The sequence below is a fragment of the Camponotus vicinus genome, unplaced genomic scaffold (genome assembly GCF_025532165.1).
Source record: "Camponotus vicinus isolate PSW18456_S1 unplaced genomic scaffold, iyCamVici1.0 SCAF_1, whole genome shotgun sequence".
Taxonomy (NCBI): Eukaryota; Metazoa; Arthropoda; class Insecta; order Hymenoptera; family Formicidae; genus Camponotus; species Camponotus vicinus.
Window position 1 is genome coordinate 33,497,179 of NW_028141945.1, and position 15,397 is coordinate 33,512,575.

At 29.2% G+C, this 15,397-nt stretch overlaps 4 protein-coding genes and 1 pseudogene across 4 annotated transcripts; all 5 read right to left on the minus strand.

The window, feature by feature from the left end:
- Positions 1-367: 367 nt before the first annotated feature.
- On the minus strand, positions 368-2,097 carry LOC145962609 (odorant receptor 4-like). The gene is made up of 5 exons (XM_083083819.1): positions 1,298-2,097; positions 1,048-1,147; positions 825-935; positions 611-766; positions 368-506 (listed from the first exon to the last, which is right to left on the minus strand). Exons 1-5 carry the CDS (start codon positions 2,095-2,097, stop codon positions 456-458), a joined length of 1,218 nt encoding a protein of 405 aa, XP_082939945.1. The 3' UTR covers positions 368-455.
- Positions 2,098-2,904: 807 nt separating this feature from the next.
- Positions 2,905-4,861, minus strand: LOC145962600 (odorant receptor 4-like). Its single transcript, XM_083083806.1, has 5 exons — positions 4,125-4,861; positions 3,791-3,890; positions 3,479-3,589; positions 3,189-3,344; positions 2,905-2,958 (listed from the first exon to the last, which is right to left on the minus strand). Exons 1-5 carry the CDS (start codon positions 4,859-4,861, stop codon positions 2,905-2,907), a joined length of 1,158 nt encoding a protein of 385 aa, XP_082939932.1.
- A 1,672-nt stretch (positions 4,862-6,533) lies between these two features.
- LOC145962545 (odorant receptor 4-like) lies at positions 6,534-8,716 on the minus strand. Its single transcript, XM_083083708.1, has 5 exons — positions 7,912-8,716; positions 7,688-7,787; positions 7,314-7,424; positions 6,901-7,056; positions 6,534-6,621 (listed from the first exon to the last, which is right to left on the minus strand). The coding sequence occupies exons 1-5, from the start codon at positions 8,691-8,693 to the stop codon at positions 6,568-6,570; spliced, it is 1,203 nt and encodes a 400-aa protein (XP_082939834.1). The 5' UTR covers positions 8,694-8,716; the 3' UTR covers positions 6,534-6,567.
- Positions 8,717-9,404: 688 nt separating this feature from the next.
- LOC145962556 (odorant receptor 4-like) lies at positions 9,405-12,089 on the minus strand. The gene is made up of 5 exons (XM_083083736.1): positions 11,225-12,089; positions 10,933-11,032; positions 10,269-10,379; positions 9,779-9,934; positions 9,405-9,458 (listed from the first exon to the last, which is right to left on the minus strand). Exons 1-5 carry the CDS (start codon positions 12,004-12,006, stop codon positions 9,405-9,407), a joined length of 1,203 nt encoding a protein of 400 aa, XP_082939862.1. The 5' UTR covers positions 12,007-12,089.
- A 627-nt stretch (positions 12,090-12,716) lies between these two features.
- Positions 12,717-15,088, minus strand: LOC145962637 (odorant receptor 4-like; annotated as a pseudogene).
- Positions 15,089-15,397: the final 309 nt, after the last annotated feature.

Sequence of the window (15,397 nt, forward strand, 5' to 3'; positions counted from 1 at the left end):
CTTTTATCAAATATAAGATCATAATCGTTTATACGTATGCATCAATGGCATTAAACTTATGCTCTAAAAGAAATAATGTATTTATTATATAGGATTAAATTCTATATAATGTGTATGTATTTTTATGAAAACATCATATGAGTCATTAAATGTTATTAAATATTGTAATTTATTATTGATTGTTAAAAAATGTATATTCTAATATAACAGAGAAAATATCTCGTTTAATTATAAATTATATAAAAGATAACGATAATACATCTAAATATACAAAAAATACAAATCTAAATATACAAATATAAAGAACGATTTTATATTGAATTTCGAGTATATAAATATAATGAAATTTTTGTGCTTCCGTCAATTAGTGTCATTGCAAACATTTGCTATTTGTATTAAATATAAATCCTACGTTTTTTACGAATAAAGTTTCTTTTCTTTATCTAATTAATTTTTCAACTTGTCGTACGTAGTAAATTTAGATATGCAACTGATGTCCTCATGATCTGAAAAGCGTGTAATTGCATATTCCTTAATTCGAAATATTGAATTATTAAAAGATTTAAATTTTTTTGGTAATGTTAACGAATAAAATATTTCACACACTTACAGCACCAAAGCTGTTAAGAGATAGATCCATAAATTTTCCCGCGGTGATTTTAATAGGTATACTAGATACCGCGATTATTAAAATAAGACCGTGAGCAGTTTTGTGAGGAATGCGATACCAATCAAGAGTAGAGGAAGTAATATATACTTTTATGCTCTGTAATCGATAACAGATCAGTGATTCTTGTCACTTTTATTAAATACTTGATCAATACCTGATCTGTAAGAAGCTGACCGATGAAGCACAGTATGAAAATATTAAAGGTAAACGTTAAAAGAACTGTAGTGTAGATTACAATTGGCATCATGCCATTATCTCCCCATTCCTATATAACGCGTATTACAAATATATTCTCTAACGTTAATTAAATATGTATGTACATATGTATATATATTTGGTTTTAAATCGATATTTATTTATAAAGTTGTCTGGCATACCGTTATTATATAATAACCAAGAATACATAAGAGGAATGTGGATCCAATTACTTCTACCAGACATGTATATTGCAAAATTTTTTCTACTTCTTTCAAAAAGCTAGAATAATATATTAATATATATATATATATATATATATATATATATATATATATATATATATGAAAATATTAATTTTATTAATTTTGTATTTCTATTTTTTTACAAAACAGAATATTATAAAAATTTCTTTCAATTTAACAATTATACCTCTTAATCCTGATATGTTGCCTTACGATAGCTGCCAATTTTCGACTGGTATTTTTATCGGGAAATTGTTCGATCTGTGTAAGATCTTCCATTCTGGTGATAAGAATCTTTAATTGGCCACAGGTATGCAACACCAAGAGTGCTGCCAGACTGCAAGCACCGCTGGTTACCGAATACTGCACGAATCCGGAGAGAAGCTGTATAATGAAAATGATCTCGTAAGCCGGCGTTTTCTGTGGATCGATGAACAGGTAGTAGCCATCGAATGGCAACGGTCTGATTGTCACGTTCTGCGGTGTAACAATGACCCCGCGTGACAATGGTAGGATCGTACGATACGAGAATCCGCTACCGTACATGAAGGTTACGCAAAGGATCGCCAGACTGCGACCGATTTTTGAATTGTCCACCATAATCCTGCGATCATCCTTCATTGAATTTACTTTCTTCCAGTCTTCTTCAATGTGTCTAATGCAGTCTTTGAGTCGTTTGCCTTGATAAATCAGCGCAATGTGCTTGAGTATGGTCATCAATATGTTACACATAGGTCCGATTACTTTCAGGCGATGATACATATTCAATTCTTTAAAAAATATCTTCAGCCCACCTGACACGAAAACGACATATAGTAGGGCTTGGCATAAAATCCTGAGCAGATTTATTTTGATGATCTTGAGCGCGGATGGAGTACTACGTGATGGCCACACGCCAATTAAATTTAAGACACCGCGCGTCACTTGTACTGTGCGCTTAATGTCATCATGATGAAAAGTATTTATATGCGTGAGTTGATGATCCATTTGATCGCGACGTTGCTAGTAAACTAATCGCATCGTCATGAAGCTGAAAACTCAAGCGGTGATGCGCTTGCGTCTTTGACGGAAACGGAAGTAGAGAGGGATCGGTAGCATAAACAGCGATTATTCTTTGTTGTATATCGTGGAAAAATTACGAACGTTGGGGATGTTTTTATTCGAAGAAGGAAATACGTGATAGGAAGTCTAAACTTCAAGGAAGTCTCAACTTTAGAAAGCAATAAATGCGAGAAAATAGAGAGAAAAAAATAGCAAGCTCTTGGTAGGAAAAAATGGCAGGCAAATGTATTGATCATTTGATGACAGTGTATATTCAACTGTTCTACATGTATTTAATGACTATTTTAACTGTCAACGTTAAAAAATATAGGATCATATCAACAACAATTCCGATATAAAATATGTGACATGATAATTCATAATTATTATATTTAAAAAGAATATTTTGTGTAATAATTTATATTAATTTCTGTGTGTTTACGTACCAATTCTTTTAAATGAAAAATTAAAAATGAAAAATTAAATTAAATACATATTAATGATATATAATGTATCATCCTATAAGTAAAATATATTCGAACCCACACGAGAAGACATTTTATATTTTTCGAAAAATATTTAAGGATATGCATTTGTAATAAGAAAATGTTGTTTCCATTTTATATAACTATTTTACTATTTTTCTCTATTAAATAATTAATAATTCTATTGAAGAATTTATATGGAATCTAAAAGGAAATCAAGTACTTTGTACATATAATCATGTATATGTATATACATATTGAGAATTAGTTATTCCATTACTTTTCGAATAAGATTCAAGTATGTAACAGCCGTTTTAACGACCTAAAATATAATATATTATACATGTTGCAAGATTTTTGTGTAAAATTAACTTTTTTAAAAAGTTTAATCCTTTTATAAAGCGTTGAATCTTCATAAATCGATACTTTATTAAAAAATTACTAATAAAGAGATTGAGTTTATAAAAATTTTTGCGATACATATATTGTTAATCACTGCGATATATATGTATATATTGTTAATCATCTTTTACTAGTAAACCTATTACTTACATCACCGAATGTTTTGATAGAAAGATCGATAAACTTTCCGGCTTTTAGTTTTGTAGGAATATTCGACATGGCTATGACTAAAATCAGTGCCCGTGCTTTCGCATCCGGAAGACGGTACCAAGCCAATGTACACGCTGTTAGTGCCAATTTTTCTCCCTATTTTTATTAAGATACATCAAATAAATAAAATTAAATTAAAATAAATAAAATTAATAATTGGAAAAAAAGATTGACGTCTCACTTTTTGCGTCACAGCTATGCTACTTGGATCCGTAATATAATAAACATACCTCTACAGAGAGTTGTTCACCGATAAAACAAAAAATAAAAATGTTGAATCCAATTGATGTCAATAGAACGAGATATGAAAACATAGCTATAACATTTTGATCTTCCCACTCCTATATAAAGTCAAAAACTTTTATATGTATGTATATATACATATATTTAAATATATATATATATATATATATATATATATATATGTATATATATACATATATAAATTTAACGTACGTAATTACAATTTTACAAATAATAAAACACATATTTTATACAAATGTAAAGTAGTGTGATCTTTTTATGTAATTATCTAGGCGCACCGTAAGAATATCGTGTCCTAGAAGGCATGCGATTATCGTACATCCCATCACTTCTAACAGGCTTGTGTATTGCAAAGTATTCTGCACCAATTGTAAGAAACTATAAAGGGATGCGCGCAAGGTATAGATTTTTATCAGGAAGCTTTGTTGACCTATTATATTAGAAAAGAGCATAAAAAACTAATAAAATAAAAAAAATTAATTATTCATGGAAAATTTAATTGATTTAAGAAAATTTCATTTCCATAGAAATGGAATTTAAGTTGATTAAGAAAGCTTCACAGATTTTCATATAAACAAATAAACTGAAGAAGATAGATATTGCAAAACTTACTTTCGCATTCTGGTCTGATGTTCCACAATCGCGGCCAGTCTATTATTCAGATTTTTTTCTTCGGGTTCGTTTATCAAATTGTTCATTAACATCATTAATATTTTCAACTGCGCGCATAGATGCATAGCAAAGAGCGCGGCGAGACTGCAAATGGCTACTGTGATGGTATATTTTATAAATCCGGAAAAGAATTGTATGAAAAACATAATTTCATAGGCGGGACTGATCTGCCCATCAAAGAGAATGAAATAGCTCGGACATGGCAAGTGCCTGATCGTAATATTCCGATCGTTAATGGATTTTCCCTTGCTCAATGGCACTACCGTTCGAAAGTACAAGCCGGAAGAGTACATAAATATACCACATAAGAGGAGCAAACGTCTCGCGGTCCTGGTCCTGTAAATCATGGAGTCACGAGCGCTCGCACTTGCGACATTTTGCCAATCGTCCCTCACATGCATCAAGCAGTTTCTCATTTGGTTCTGACCAAACACCAGACTGCTGTACTTGAGCACCGCTAATATCGTAAACATCACGGACGATATAAGTTTCAGTCTGACGCGTGTACGTTTTTCGATGAGAATTACGTACAAGATTGTCGGAATTAACTCACAACCGAGGAGTAAATAGCAACCCAGGATGAGCAAGATCCTGCAGAGATTTTCGAAAAACGATGGCTCGGTCTCCATGCACGGCCAGATACCCAATAGACGAAAAACAAAACGATTTAGTTGCATGCTATATTTGATATCGTCTTTGTAATTTTTATTCGCAAACATTTTTGAATTTTTATTAAATATTTTTGTGAGCACGACGTTATCTAATAGCACGATTTTATCATTCGAAATGTGATAAGCGTGTAATGACAAAATGCATGCTTTTCCATCACTGATTCGATGAGCTATCGTTTAATCTGAATATAACTCGGTGAGTAAGTGCGCTTGCGTTCCGAGCGATTGACAAGTCATGTCAATCGAATGGATAATAATGAGTGTTTAGAATTCTTGAGAAAGCGTAGTAAAGTTTGAAAATGAAGTGAATAATTGAGAATCGAGACATTTTTCTGTGAAATTTATTCTTATCCGTCAACGGTTCATTGACTTTCGTAGTTATTGATAATGTAATTATGTTTCACAAATAGAACATCTTTTAGAAAAAATATTGGAAAATATTCTCAACGTTTTGCAGAGAAGTATTAGCCATAATATACAATTTTGCACAAGCTATTGTGTAAAATCGTCATCGTTATGCAGTATCATTAAGAAAAGTATCATAAAAAATATATTTGAATAGCTAAGATATTTTACATTCTAATTTCTTAAATTTTATACATGTAGATGTATACTATATACTTTTTTATACACAAAATGTGCTATCGAGAGATATGTTAATTATTCCATCACAGTTTCGATAAATAAAATTCAAACACTCGTTTTTTATGCTTTGGAATATTAAAATATGTTGTTATTATTATATATAAGTTAGTTGAATATTATTACCTTTTATATCACTGAATGTTTTAAGACAAATCGATGATTTTCACTGTAGACATCTTGGTTAGTAGAATCATGCGTCTTAGGTACAATTATCAGCAGCACTATTCTGTAAGCTTTTTCGAAAGATGATGTCACTTGAAATCACAAGATACAGTTATAGTTATTATTTCTTATAATTAGTGTGTATATATATATATATAAAAGAATATATATATATATATATATATATATATATATATATATAAAAGAATACAAAATATTTATCGCGCTATTTTTAAAACAGCAGAAAAATTAAATCAATAATCAAATTTTAAAATTTTAAATATTTCTATATATATATATATATATATATATATATATATATATATATATATATAGAAATATTTAAAATTTTAAAATTTGATTATTGATTTAATTTTTCTGCTGTTTTAAAAATAGCGCGATAAATATTTTGTATTCTTTTATACATTCAAAATCAATGTTCTTGCATGAAATAAAGATTTTTACACATATTTACGAAACCATAATTTCTTTTATAGAAAATAATTGATTATATTGTAATTTCTCTCATAAAAAATAATAAATTATATTTTAATTATACGAAATTATATTCGGCAGATTGTCAATTTAAATAAAACAAATATACATATTTTTATTCATCAACATTCATTTACTGGTAATAAATAGGAAAGTTGTCATATATAATTTTATCTTTCTTCTTAACTTACTATTGCCAAAATTATAGTATCGTGTTTGTTACAAAATATTTTTTATATCAATATATTCTTTACACAGAATAATATTCTATACAGAATATAATATTATTTATACATCGTACACATTAAATTTTTTTTCAGTATTTAATACATATATTTTGATCCTCAAAATAAAATGATTTTATCGATACACATATAGCTTATATAATAATTTCGATTTAATTAAGATATTTATTCGGTTATACTTCGTAGCATATTAAAATATGCACCAGCTGTTTTCATTACCTAAAATATATATGTTTATTCTTCTAATTCACTTTTTATTTATGAAGAAACATTAATAAAGTGCAAAACATTTCGTAAAATTGAGATATATATCAATTTTGATTTATGAGAATATAATATAAGGACATATTTAAATTGTAGTAGAATGGATAATTACATATTCTATATAAATATTTTCAAAGAAATATTTGCAAATATTTAATGCACAAAAGTTTTATCCAAATTAAAATTTGTTTTTGCATGAAAAAATGCTCTGGAAAAAAATTAGAATTATCTTACTTGGCCGAATGTTTTAAGTGACAAATCTATGAGTTTCCCAGCGGAGATCTTGGTCGGCGTATTAGACATAATCATCAGCAATATGACATTACGTGCTTTTCTGCTCGGAAGACGATACCATTCAAGTTCGCAAGATGTAGTAGCTACTTGCTCCGCCTGTCATTAATATTATTGCATAACAAAAGAAATTATTTTAAAATATTTTTAACGAAAAACAATGCAAAATATATATTTCCAATTTTTTTCTATGAGATAAAGTTTAATTTCAGCATGAGAAATTTAATTCAATTTTGTTCATAGAGACATAAATATATTGTGGAATATAAATTTAATTATTTATATTCTATTATTTTATAGATACATTATATTGTCCAGCATGAATGTCAAAGATATTAGTACAGATTAACGTATACCTGTACAGTGAGCTGTTCGCCGGTGTAACAAAATACAAAAATGTGAATCGTCACGTTTGTAAGACATAACAAATAAGTACATACACCTGCTGTATTATTACTTTGCCATTCCTATAAATAAGATATCTATACATAACAAATATCATATATTTGTCATATATTCGTTGAACAAGTATTTTGCTTAATCGCAAAATTTATATGAAAATATATCTTTTTATATAAAAATATCTTTTCATAAAAGACTAAATCTTACTTAAAATATATGACTATTTAGAGTTTGAAAGTGGAATTATTAGTTATCAATAAATCTTTTAAATTTTTATCGCATGTGCGATTCATTTTTTATACTGAAATCAATTGACAAACTTACAAACCATTAACATGAGATACACCAGAACACATATAGTTATCGTATTTGCCATTATTTCCATTAAACATACATGCTGCAAAGTATGCTGCACCAAACGCAAAAAACTGAAATGTTATTACCGATGATAGCAAACATTACGATGTTACGGAAAAATAGAGCTAGCTATCAATCGCAAAAAAAAAATATAAAATTTGTGATATTGAAGATTAGTAAAACACACAAACTCACTTGTATACTCTTATTTGATGCTCGACTAATTCAGCTAATTTGTCATCCACCTCGTATCCCGCTCGCCACTGTTTCTCGACGAGTTTCTTCATTAGATTGATTAGGATTTTTAACTGACCGCAAGCATGCACCACAAAGATAGCCGTGAAACCACATGTGCCCGTCGCGATCGAGGCCGAAATTAAGCCAGATAGACACTGGATCGCGAACAGTATTTCGTAAGTGGGGCTGACTTGCACGTCGATCGAAAAATAATAACCCGGACATGCCAATAGCCTGATTGTGATATTTTCCTCGGTGACGAACGTTCCCTGGGATAGCGGCAGGATCGTTCGAAAGGTGAGAGCACCGCCGTACATGAGGACACTGCAAAACGCGACTAGTCGTCTTCCGGTCCTGGCGGATGTGAGCATCATGCTGCGCGCATCAGCATTGATAATATTTCTCCAATCGTCTTCAACGTGCTTCAAGCATTGCCTGATCTGATCGTCGCGAAATATGAAGATGCCGTATTGACCAGCTGCCATAAAGTTGTAGAGGAGAACAGGGATTATTTGAAGTCGAACACGCGTCGTTTCCTCCATTATCCAATAAAAGATAGCGGGTATCAGATCACAAAAAAGAAGAATGTAAGAGAAAGAGATTAATAGAAGCTTATAAAACTTCTTGCAAATGGATTTTTCTCTACCGATAGAAGGCCAAACACCGAGCGCTCGCATAATATTGCGAGTTGGTTGCGTAATGTATATAATATTGTGATAGCAATCATCTTTGCCTGACATCTTTCTATGTAGTTTGCAAAATACTGTACGATACACTTAAACTTCATTCGATACGTAGTTTCCTATGAGTAATGCGGAATAATCTACACGCGAGCTGAATCTCGACTGATTATTGAAGAGAGAAGAGTTGATCATAGAACAAACTCGCTTGCGCTTGCGCGCATTAAAAATTCAAATGTTTCGTAAGGAAGAGAGACAGTAGCGATGAAGTTTGCGAATATAATTGTTCGAGGGATGAGATTATCTACTATAGAAAGTATTCTTATCTACGTGTCTTTTGTAGCAATGCGTTCATTGTCCTTTGTATTTAACAACTAGGAAAATGATCATGTTAATCTTATATATTCCTATCATAACATATACTGTTTCAATTTCGATTGCGAGGTAATAATTTTGATTACATTAAATATTTTAATTTATACGTTCTGATATCAATTAATATTCTTTTTTTAATTTGTAACAAAAAATAAGATATATTATTTATTTTTTTTTATATAAATAAAAAATATATGTGTTAATAAATAATATAAATTGTTCAATAAAATTTGTATAAATTAATGTTTAAATGTATGTGATAAGTATTTTATATATTTATATAGCACATTAAAATTTATTCGATTTATGTATACTATTGATTCATACAATATATAATCAATATATCAAGTATATGGCTTCATAACATCATAATCTCGATTATTAAAATTTAAACATTTACTCGATTACACTTCGGAGCATATTAAAATATGCTCCAGAACTTTTCATGACCTAAAATATATTTAATTGATTCATTGTTTCAATCAATTCTTATTATTACATAAGTTATATTATAATTATAAATAGATGTTGAATAAAATTAAAATATCCATAAATATATTTATAATATCCATAAATATTGCACAATGCATTCCACAAAAAAATTTTAGCTAAGAGTTATATATATATTTATAAATATAAAGTAATTTATTACATATTATTTGCACAAATAACACGTTGAAACGAATAAAACTTTATAAAAAATTTTTAATTTACTTTAATTTTTTGCAGGTTTATACATTAATTTAAATATTTTAATTTTTTTTACTTACATCACCAAATGTCTTGAGTGATAAATCGGCAAATTTTCCAGCGGAGATCTTGGTTGGCGTATTAGACATAATCATCAATAATATAACGCTGCGTGCTTTCCTGTTCGGAAGACGATACCACTCGAGTTCGCAGGATTCAATGGACACCTTTTCTGCCTATCGTTGATTTATCACACATACACGTAGTATTGCCCACAAAATTTGTTTTCATCAAATTTTTATACGCTATTTCAAAGATAGTGCAACACACATTTTTTCTATATATTTTCTTTATATTTTTAGTAAAAAATTTTCATAGAAATATAGTATTTTATAGTATTTTAATATATAAAAGTTTGCACAAAATATTCTTTCAAAATTAAAAGTGCAATTTTATTTATTTTTTTAATAAGTAAATTATGTTTTAATTGTAGAATACTGGATTTTATTATTAACTTCATTATGTTTATTTGTCCTAAAGATCAAACATATTAATATCCATTAAACATACCTGACCAGTAAGCTGTTCACCGGTATAGCAAAATATAAACATATGAACTACCACATTCATAATGCATAATAAATAAGTGCATAAAATTGTTATATTTTTACTTTGCCAATCCTATAAGTATAAGTGTTTTATATAACATTGTGATTATTGTAGCTAGTTGCAAATTTTTAAATAATTTTTTGTTAAAATATGCATCTTCACATGAAAATTTGAAATTAGTATCAATCAATGAAAATCAGAATTTTAAATTAAATAGTAATTACTCAATTTTTGTCTATTTTATTTGCAGGCTAGTAAGTCATACGCGAATGATTGTGCATCAGTTTCACAGGAAATTAATTTTTTTAAAAATTGATTAATGTGTACAGGGCATGAATTTTTCTTAATTTATACCAAGTAAATATATATACATCTTAAATATTCCAGATTTAATTTTAATATCTTTCAATTTGTAAAAGCGTAGGCGAGAAAAAAACTTCTTTTTATTTAACATAAATTTTTTGTAAAATTGATTCACAACTATTTACGTATGGCTCTTATTGGTTTGCGAAATTTCAATTTTGCGTGCTTTACATTTAGAGCCTTATTAATCTTTTTAATTTGTAATTTTATTTTTATATGCCCATTAATTCTTTTGTTAAAATTAATTGAACAACTTACGAACCAATATCATGAAATATAATAAAAGACAGATGGTTATCGTATTCACCATAATTTCTATCAAATATATTTCTTGCAAAGTATGCTGTACCAATTTTAAAAAACTGAAATGCAATTATCAGTGAAAAATTAACATTGTATCAATGAAAAAAGAGAATAATCAAAAAAGCGAATTATTAAAAAATGGCAATTTATCAACAACAAATTTATTATTAATAGATATACATAGTTAATCAATATTTCAAACTAATTAATTAATTGGAGGTGCAAATAAAGTTTGAAAATTGCAACCTTACCTGCGCATTCTTATTTGATGCTTGACTATTTGAGCTAACTTCTTATCTACTTCATGCTCCTCTTGCCACGATTCTTGTACGAGACTTCTCATCAAACTGATCAAGATCTTCAGTTGGCCGCAAGCATGTACTACGAAAATTGCTGTAAGGCCACATGCACTTATTACGACCGAAACCATAACAAAACCTGTTAAACACTGAATTGTAAAGAGTATCTCATAAACAGGGCTGACATAGACGTCGAAAGAAAAAAAGTAACCCGGACAGGCTAAAGGTTTTATTGTAATGTTTTGATCGGTGACGGTTTTTCCTTGAGATAACGGCAAGATAGTTCGAAATGTAAAGGCACCAGTATACATGAAAATTCCGCAAATTGTAGCCAGGCGCTTGCCCATCTTCGCGGATTTCAACATAATGTTACGCATGTCCACATTAATAATGTTCTCCCAATCTTCCTCGATGTGCTTCAAGCACCGTTTGAGCTGATCACGGCGAAATATAAAGATGCCGTATTGACTGACAGACATGATGTCATAGAGAAGGAGAGGAATCGTTTGGAGTCGAATACGCGTTGATTTCTCCATCAGCCAAAAAAGGATACCAGGTATAAGATCGCAGGAAAGAAAAGTGTAGCTGATACAAATTAGCAGAAAGTTGCAAGCTTGCAAACGCATGGATCTTTCTCTATCGATAGAAGGCCAGACACCGAGCGCTCGCATAATATTGCGAGTTGGTTGCGTGATGTATATGATATTGTGATGACAATCCTCTTTGCCTGGCATTTTTCTATGTACTTCGCAAAATGTTTTATGATGTGCTTAAACTTCATTCGATAAGTAGTTTCTCACGAGTAATGCGGAATCTATGCGAATTGAATCTCGACTGATCGTCGAAGAGAAAAAAGTTGAGCATAAGATAAACTCGCTTGCGCTTGCGCGCATTAAAAATTCAAATGTTACGTGAGGAAGAGAGACAGTAGCTAGATGAAGTTTGCGAATACAGTTGTTCGAGGGACGAGACTATCTGCCATGGAAATTATTCTTATTGTGTGCGAACGCGTTCATCGCCCTTTGTAACAACTAAATGATCACATTTATCTTTTTGTATCTTCCTATATCGTAACTATAATTTTAGTAATATAATTGTATAGCAATTTCAATTCCGATCAAGATGTAATAATTTACATTTTGTTAAATATTTTGATTCATATACTCTGATATCAATTAATATTTTTTTAAATAGTAAAAAAATAAGATGTTACTCACTTCTGATATAAATAAAAAGTATAAGTTATAATAAGTAATATAAATTATTCAATAAAATATATATTTAAATGTGTGTGATGAGCATTTTACATATTTTGATAACATTAAAATTTTATATTCAACTTATATATGTGCATATTACTGATTTACACAATATATAATTAATATATCAAGTATATATAGTTTACGTTAATTTGTCATAATCTCGTCTATTAGAATTTAAACATTCACTCGATTACATTTCGAAGCACATTAAAATATGCTCCAGATGTTTTCATGATCTAAAACATATTTAATGTCCATTGTTTTGATTTCATTATAAGTCATATGATAATTATAAATAGCAAATATGTTCAATAAAATTAATAAATATCCAATAATTCCATAAATATTATATAATTATAATTATTACATATATGTATATTGCACAATATTATAATATAATATTATAATATAATATTATATATATGTTGCAAAATACTTTCTATTTTCTAAAAAAAGACTTTAGCTAACAATTATATATATATATATATATATATATATATATATATATATATATATTTATGAACTTAAAATAATTTATTTAATATTTGCATAGATAACACGATGAAATAAACGATTAAAAGATATATAAAAATTTTAATTTACTTTTTAATTTGTTGCAGACTTATACAAATCACAAACACACTAATTTAAATTTTTTATTTTTTACTTACATCACCAAATGTCTTGAGTGACAAATCAACAAATTTTCCAGCGGACAGCTTAGTTGGCGTATTAGACATAATCATTAGTAATATGACGTTGCGAGCTTTCTTGTTTGGAAGACGATACCATTCTAGTTCGCAGGATTCAATGGCCACCTTTTCTGCCTACCATTAATTTATCACACATACATAGCAATAGCCACAAAGTTTGTTTTCGTTAAATTTTTATTTGTCATTTCAAAGATAGTGCAACACACATTTTTTCTATGTTTTCTTTACATTTTTAATAAAAAATTTTCATTGAAATATAATATCTTAATTTATAAAATACTTTTTACAAAATATTGTCACAAAATTAAAAGTGCAATTTCATTTTTGTGTCAAATAAATTATTTTAATTGTAGAACCGTGAATTTTATTATTAATTTTATTATGATTGTTTATGTCAAAGATCAAGTATGAATATTCATGAAACATACCTGATCGGTAAGTTGTTCACCGGTATAACAAAATATAAATATATGAGTTGTCACGTTCGTAATGCTTAATAAATAAATGCATAAAACTGTTATATTTTTATTTTGCCAATCCTATAAATATAAATGTTCTATATGACAAACTGATTATTGGCTAATTGCAAATTTAAAAAAAATAATTTTTTGTTACTAAAACATGTACGGTCATATAAAAATTAAAAATAAATATTAATAAATGAAAATTAGAATAATAATGAATTACGAGTAATTATTGAATTTTTATTCTATTGTATTCTATTTTATTTGTAAATGTCCAAACATCTAATTAACATTTTTTTGTTAAAATTAGTTAAACTTACGAACCAGTATCATAAAATATAGTAAAACACAGGTGGCAATCGTATTCACCATAACTTCTATCAAATATATTTCTTGAGTATGCTGTACCAATTTTAAAAAACTAAAATACAATTATAAACGTAAAATTAATTTTTTCTGTTTCAATAAAAAAGAGAAAAAGAGAATCTCAAAGAGAAAAAATTATTAATAGCAATTGAGCAACAAGTTTATCATTTTAAAAAAAATTTTTTTAAATTAAATAACTCGGGAGGCACAATTAGCGTGTGAAATTGTGGACTTACCTGCGCACTCTTATTTGATGCTTGACTATTTGAGCTAATTTCTTATCCACTTCACGCTCCTCTAGCCATGATTCTTGCACGAGACTTCTCATCAAGCCGAGTAAGATCTTCAATTGACCGCAAGCATGTACTACGAAAATCGCTGTAAGGCCGCATGCACTTATCACGATCGAAACCATAACAACACCTGTTAAACACTGAATTGTAAAGAGTATCTCATAAACAGGGCTGACGTAGATGTCGAGAGAAAAGAAGTAACCCGGACAAGCAAAGGGTCTTATTGTAATATTCTGATCAGTGACGGTTTTTCCTTGGGATAATGGCAGGATAGTTCGAAATGTAAAAGCACCAGTATACATGAAAATTCCGCAAATTTTAGCCAGGTATTTGCCCGTCTTCGTGGATTTCCACATAATATTACGCATATCCGCACTAATAATATTATTCCAATCTTCTTCGATGTGCTTCAAGCATTGACCGAGCTGATCACGACGAAATATAAAAATCCCGTATTGACTGACAGACAGGATGTCATAAAGAAAAAGAGGAATTGTCTGGAGTCGAATGCGCGTTGATTTCTCCATCAACCAATAAAGGATACCAGGTAAAAGTTCGCAGAAAAGAAGAGTGTAAGTCATACAAATTAGCAGAAAATTACAAGCTTGCGGACGCATGGATTTTTCACGACCAATAGACGGCTAGGCGCCAAGTGCAAATAAAACATTACGAGTTGCATGATATACAAAATATCGTCCTGACATTTGTTTAGTGGCATTTTTTTCGATTCATTTTAAATGTTCCGTCGTACTTCTATTGGACTTCATTTGTAGCGTAAGCTATGTTTAATATGAAACCTGGGCACGAGCAGAATCGCGACTGATCGTTGAAGGGCAAATCTGATCATAAAGTCAATTCTCGTATGCGCTTGAACATCTGAAACATTTAAACGTTGCGTGAGAAGGAGAAATAGAAACAATAAATTTATATGTAAAGTCAAAGAACGAGATCTCTCGTTTTCCATAAAAAGTATTCTTTACTTCTATGTTTATTGACTTTTGTAACGGTCAGGAAATTGATAATGTTT

What these genes read in the sequence shown, in the direction of transcription:
- LOC145962609 (XM_083083819.1), bottom strand. Translation starts at nt 2,097, where the DNA reads ATGGATCATCAACTCACGCATATAAATACTTTTCATCATGATGACATT. An exon ending in CAACATATCAGGATTAAGAG is followed by an intron (nt 1,148 to 1,297) that starts GTATAATTGTTA and finishes ATATTATTCTAG; the next exon opens with CTTTTTGAAAGAAGTAGAAA. An exon ending in TTGGTTATTATATAATAACG is followed by an intron (nt 936 to 1,047) that starts GTATGCCAGACA and finishes CGCGTTATATAG; the next exon opens with GAATGGGGAGATAATGGCAT.
- LOC145962600 (XM_083083806.1), bottom strand. Translation starts at nt 4,861, where the DNA reads ATGCAACTAAATCGTTTTGTTTTTCGTCTATTGGGTATCTGGCCGTGC. An exon ending in CATCAGACCAGAATGCGAAA is followed by an intron (nt 3,891 to 4,124) that starts GTAAGTTTTGCA and finishes ATCCCTTTATAG; the next exon opens with TTTCTTACAATTGGTGCAGA. An exon ending in TAGGACACGATATTCTTACG is followed by an intron (nt 3,590 to 3,790) that starts GTGCGCCTAGAT and finishes GACTTTATATAG; the next exon opens with GAGTGGGAAGATCAAAATGT.
- LOC145962545 (XM_083083708.1), bottom strand. Translation starts at nt 8,693, where the DNA reads ATGTCAGGCAAAGATGATTGCTATCACAATATTATATACATTACGCAA. An exon ending in TGGTGTATCTCATGTTAATG is followed by an intron (nt 7,425 to 7,687) that starts GTTTGTAAGTTT and finishes TCTTATTTATAG; the next exon opens with GAATGGCAAAGTAATAATAC. An exon ending in CACTTAAAACATTCGGCCAA is followed by an intron (nt 6,622 to 6,900) that starts GTAAGATAATTC and finishes TATATATTTTAG; the next exon opens with GTAATGAAAACAGCTGGTGC.
- LOC145962556 (XM_083083736.1), bottom strand. Translation starts at nt 12,006, where the DNA reads ATGCCAGGCAAAGAGGATTGTCATCACAATATCATATACATCACGCAA. An exon ending in CATCAAATAAGAATGCGCAG is followed by an intron (nt 11,033 to 11,224) that starts GTAAGGTTGCAA and finishes ATTGCATTTCAG; the next exon opens with TTTTTTAAAATTGGTACAGC. An exon ending in GTGAACAGCTTACTGGTCAG is followed by an intron (nt 9,935 to 10,268) that starts GTATGTTTAATG and finishes AATCAACGATAG; the next exon opens with GCAGAAAAGGTGTCCATTGA.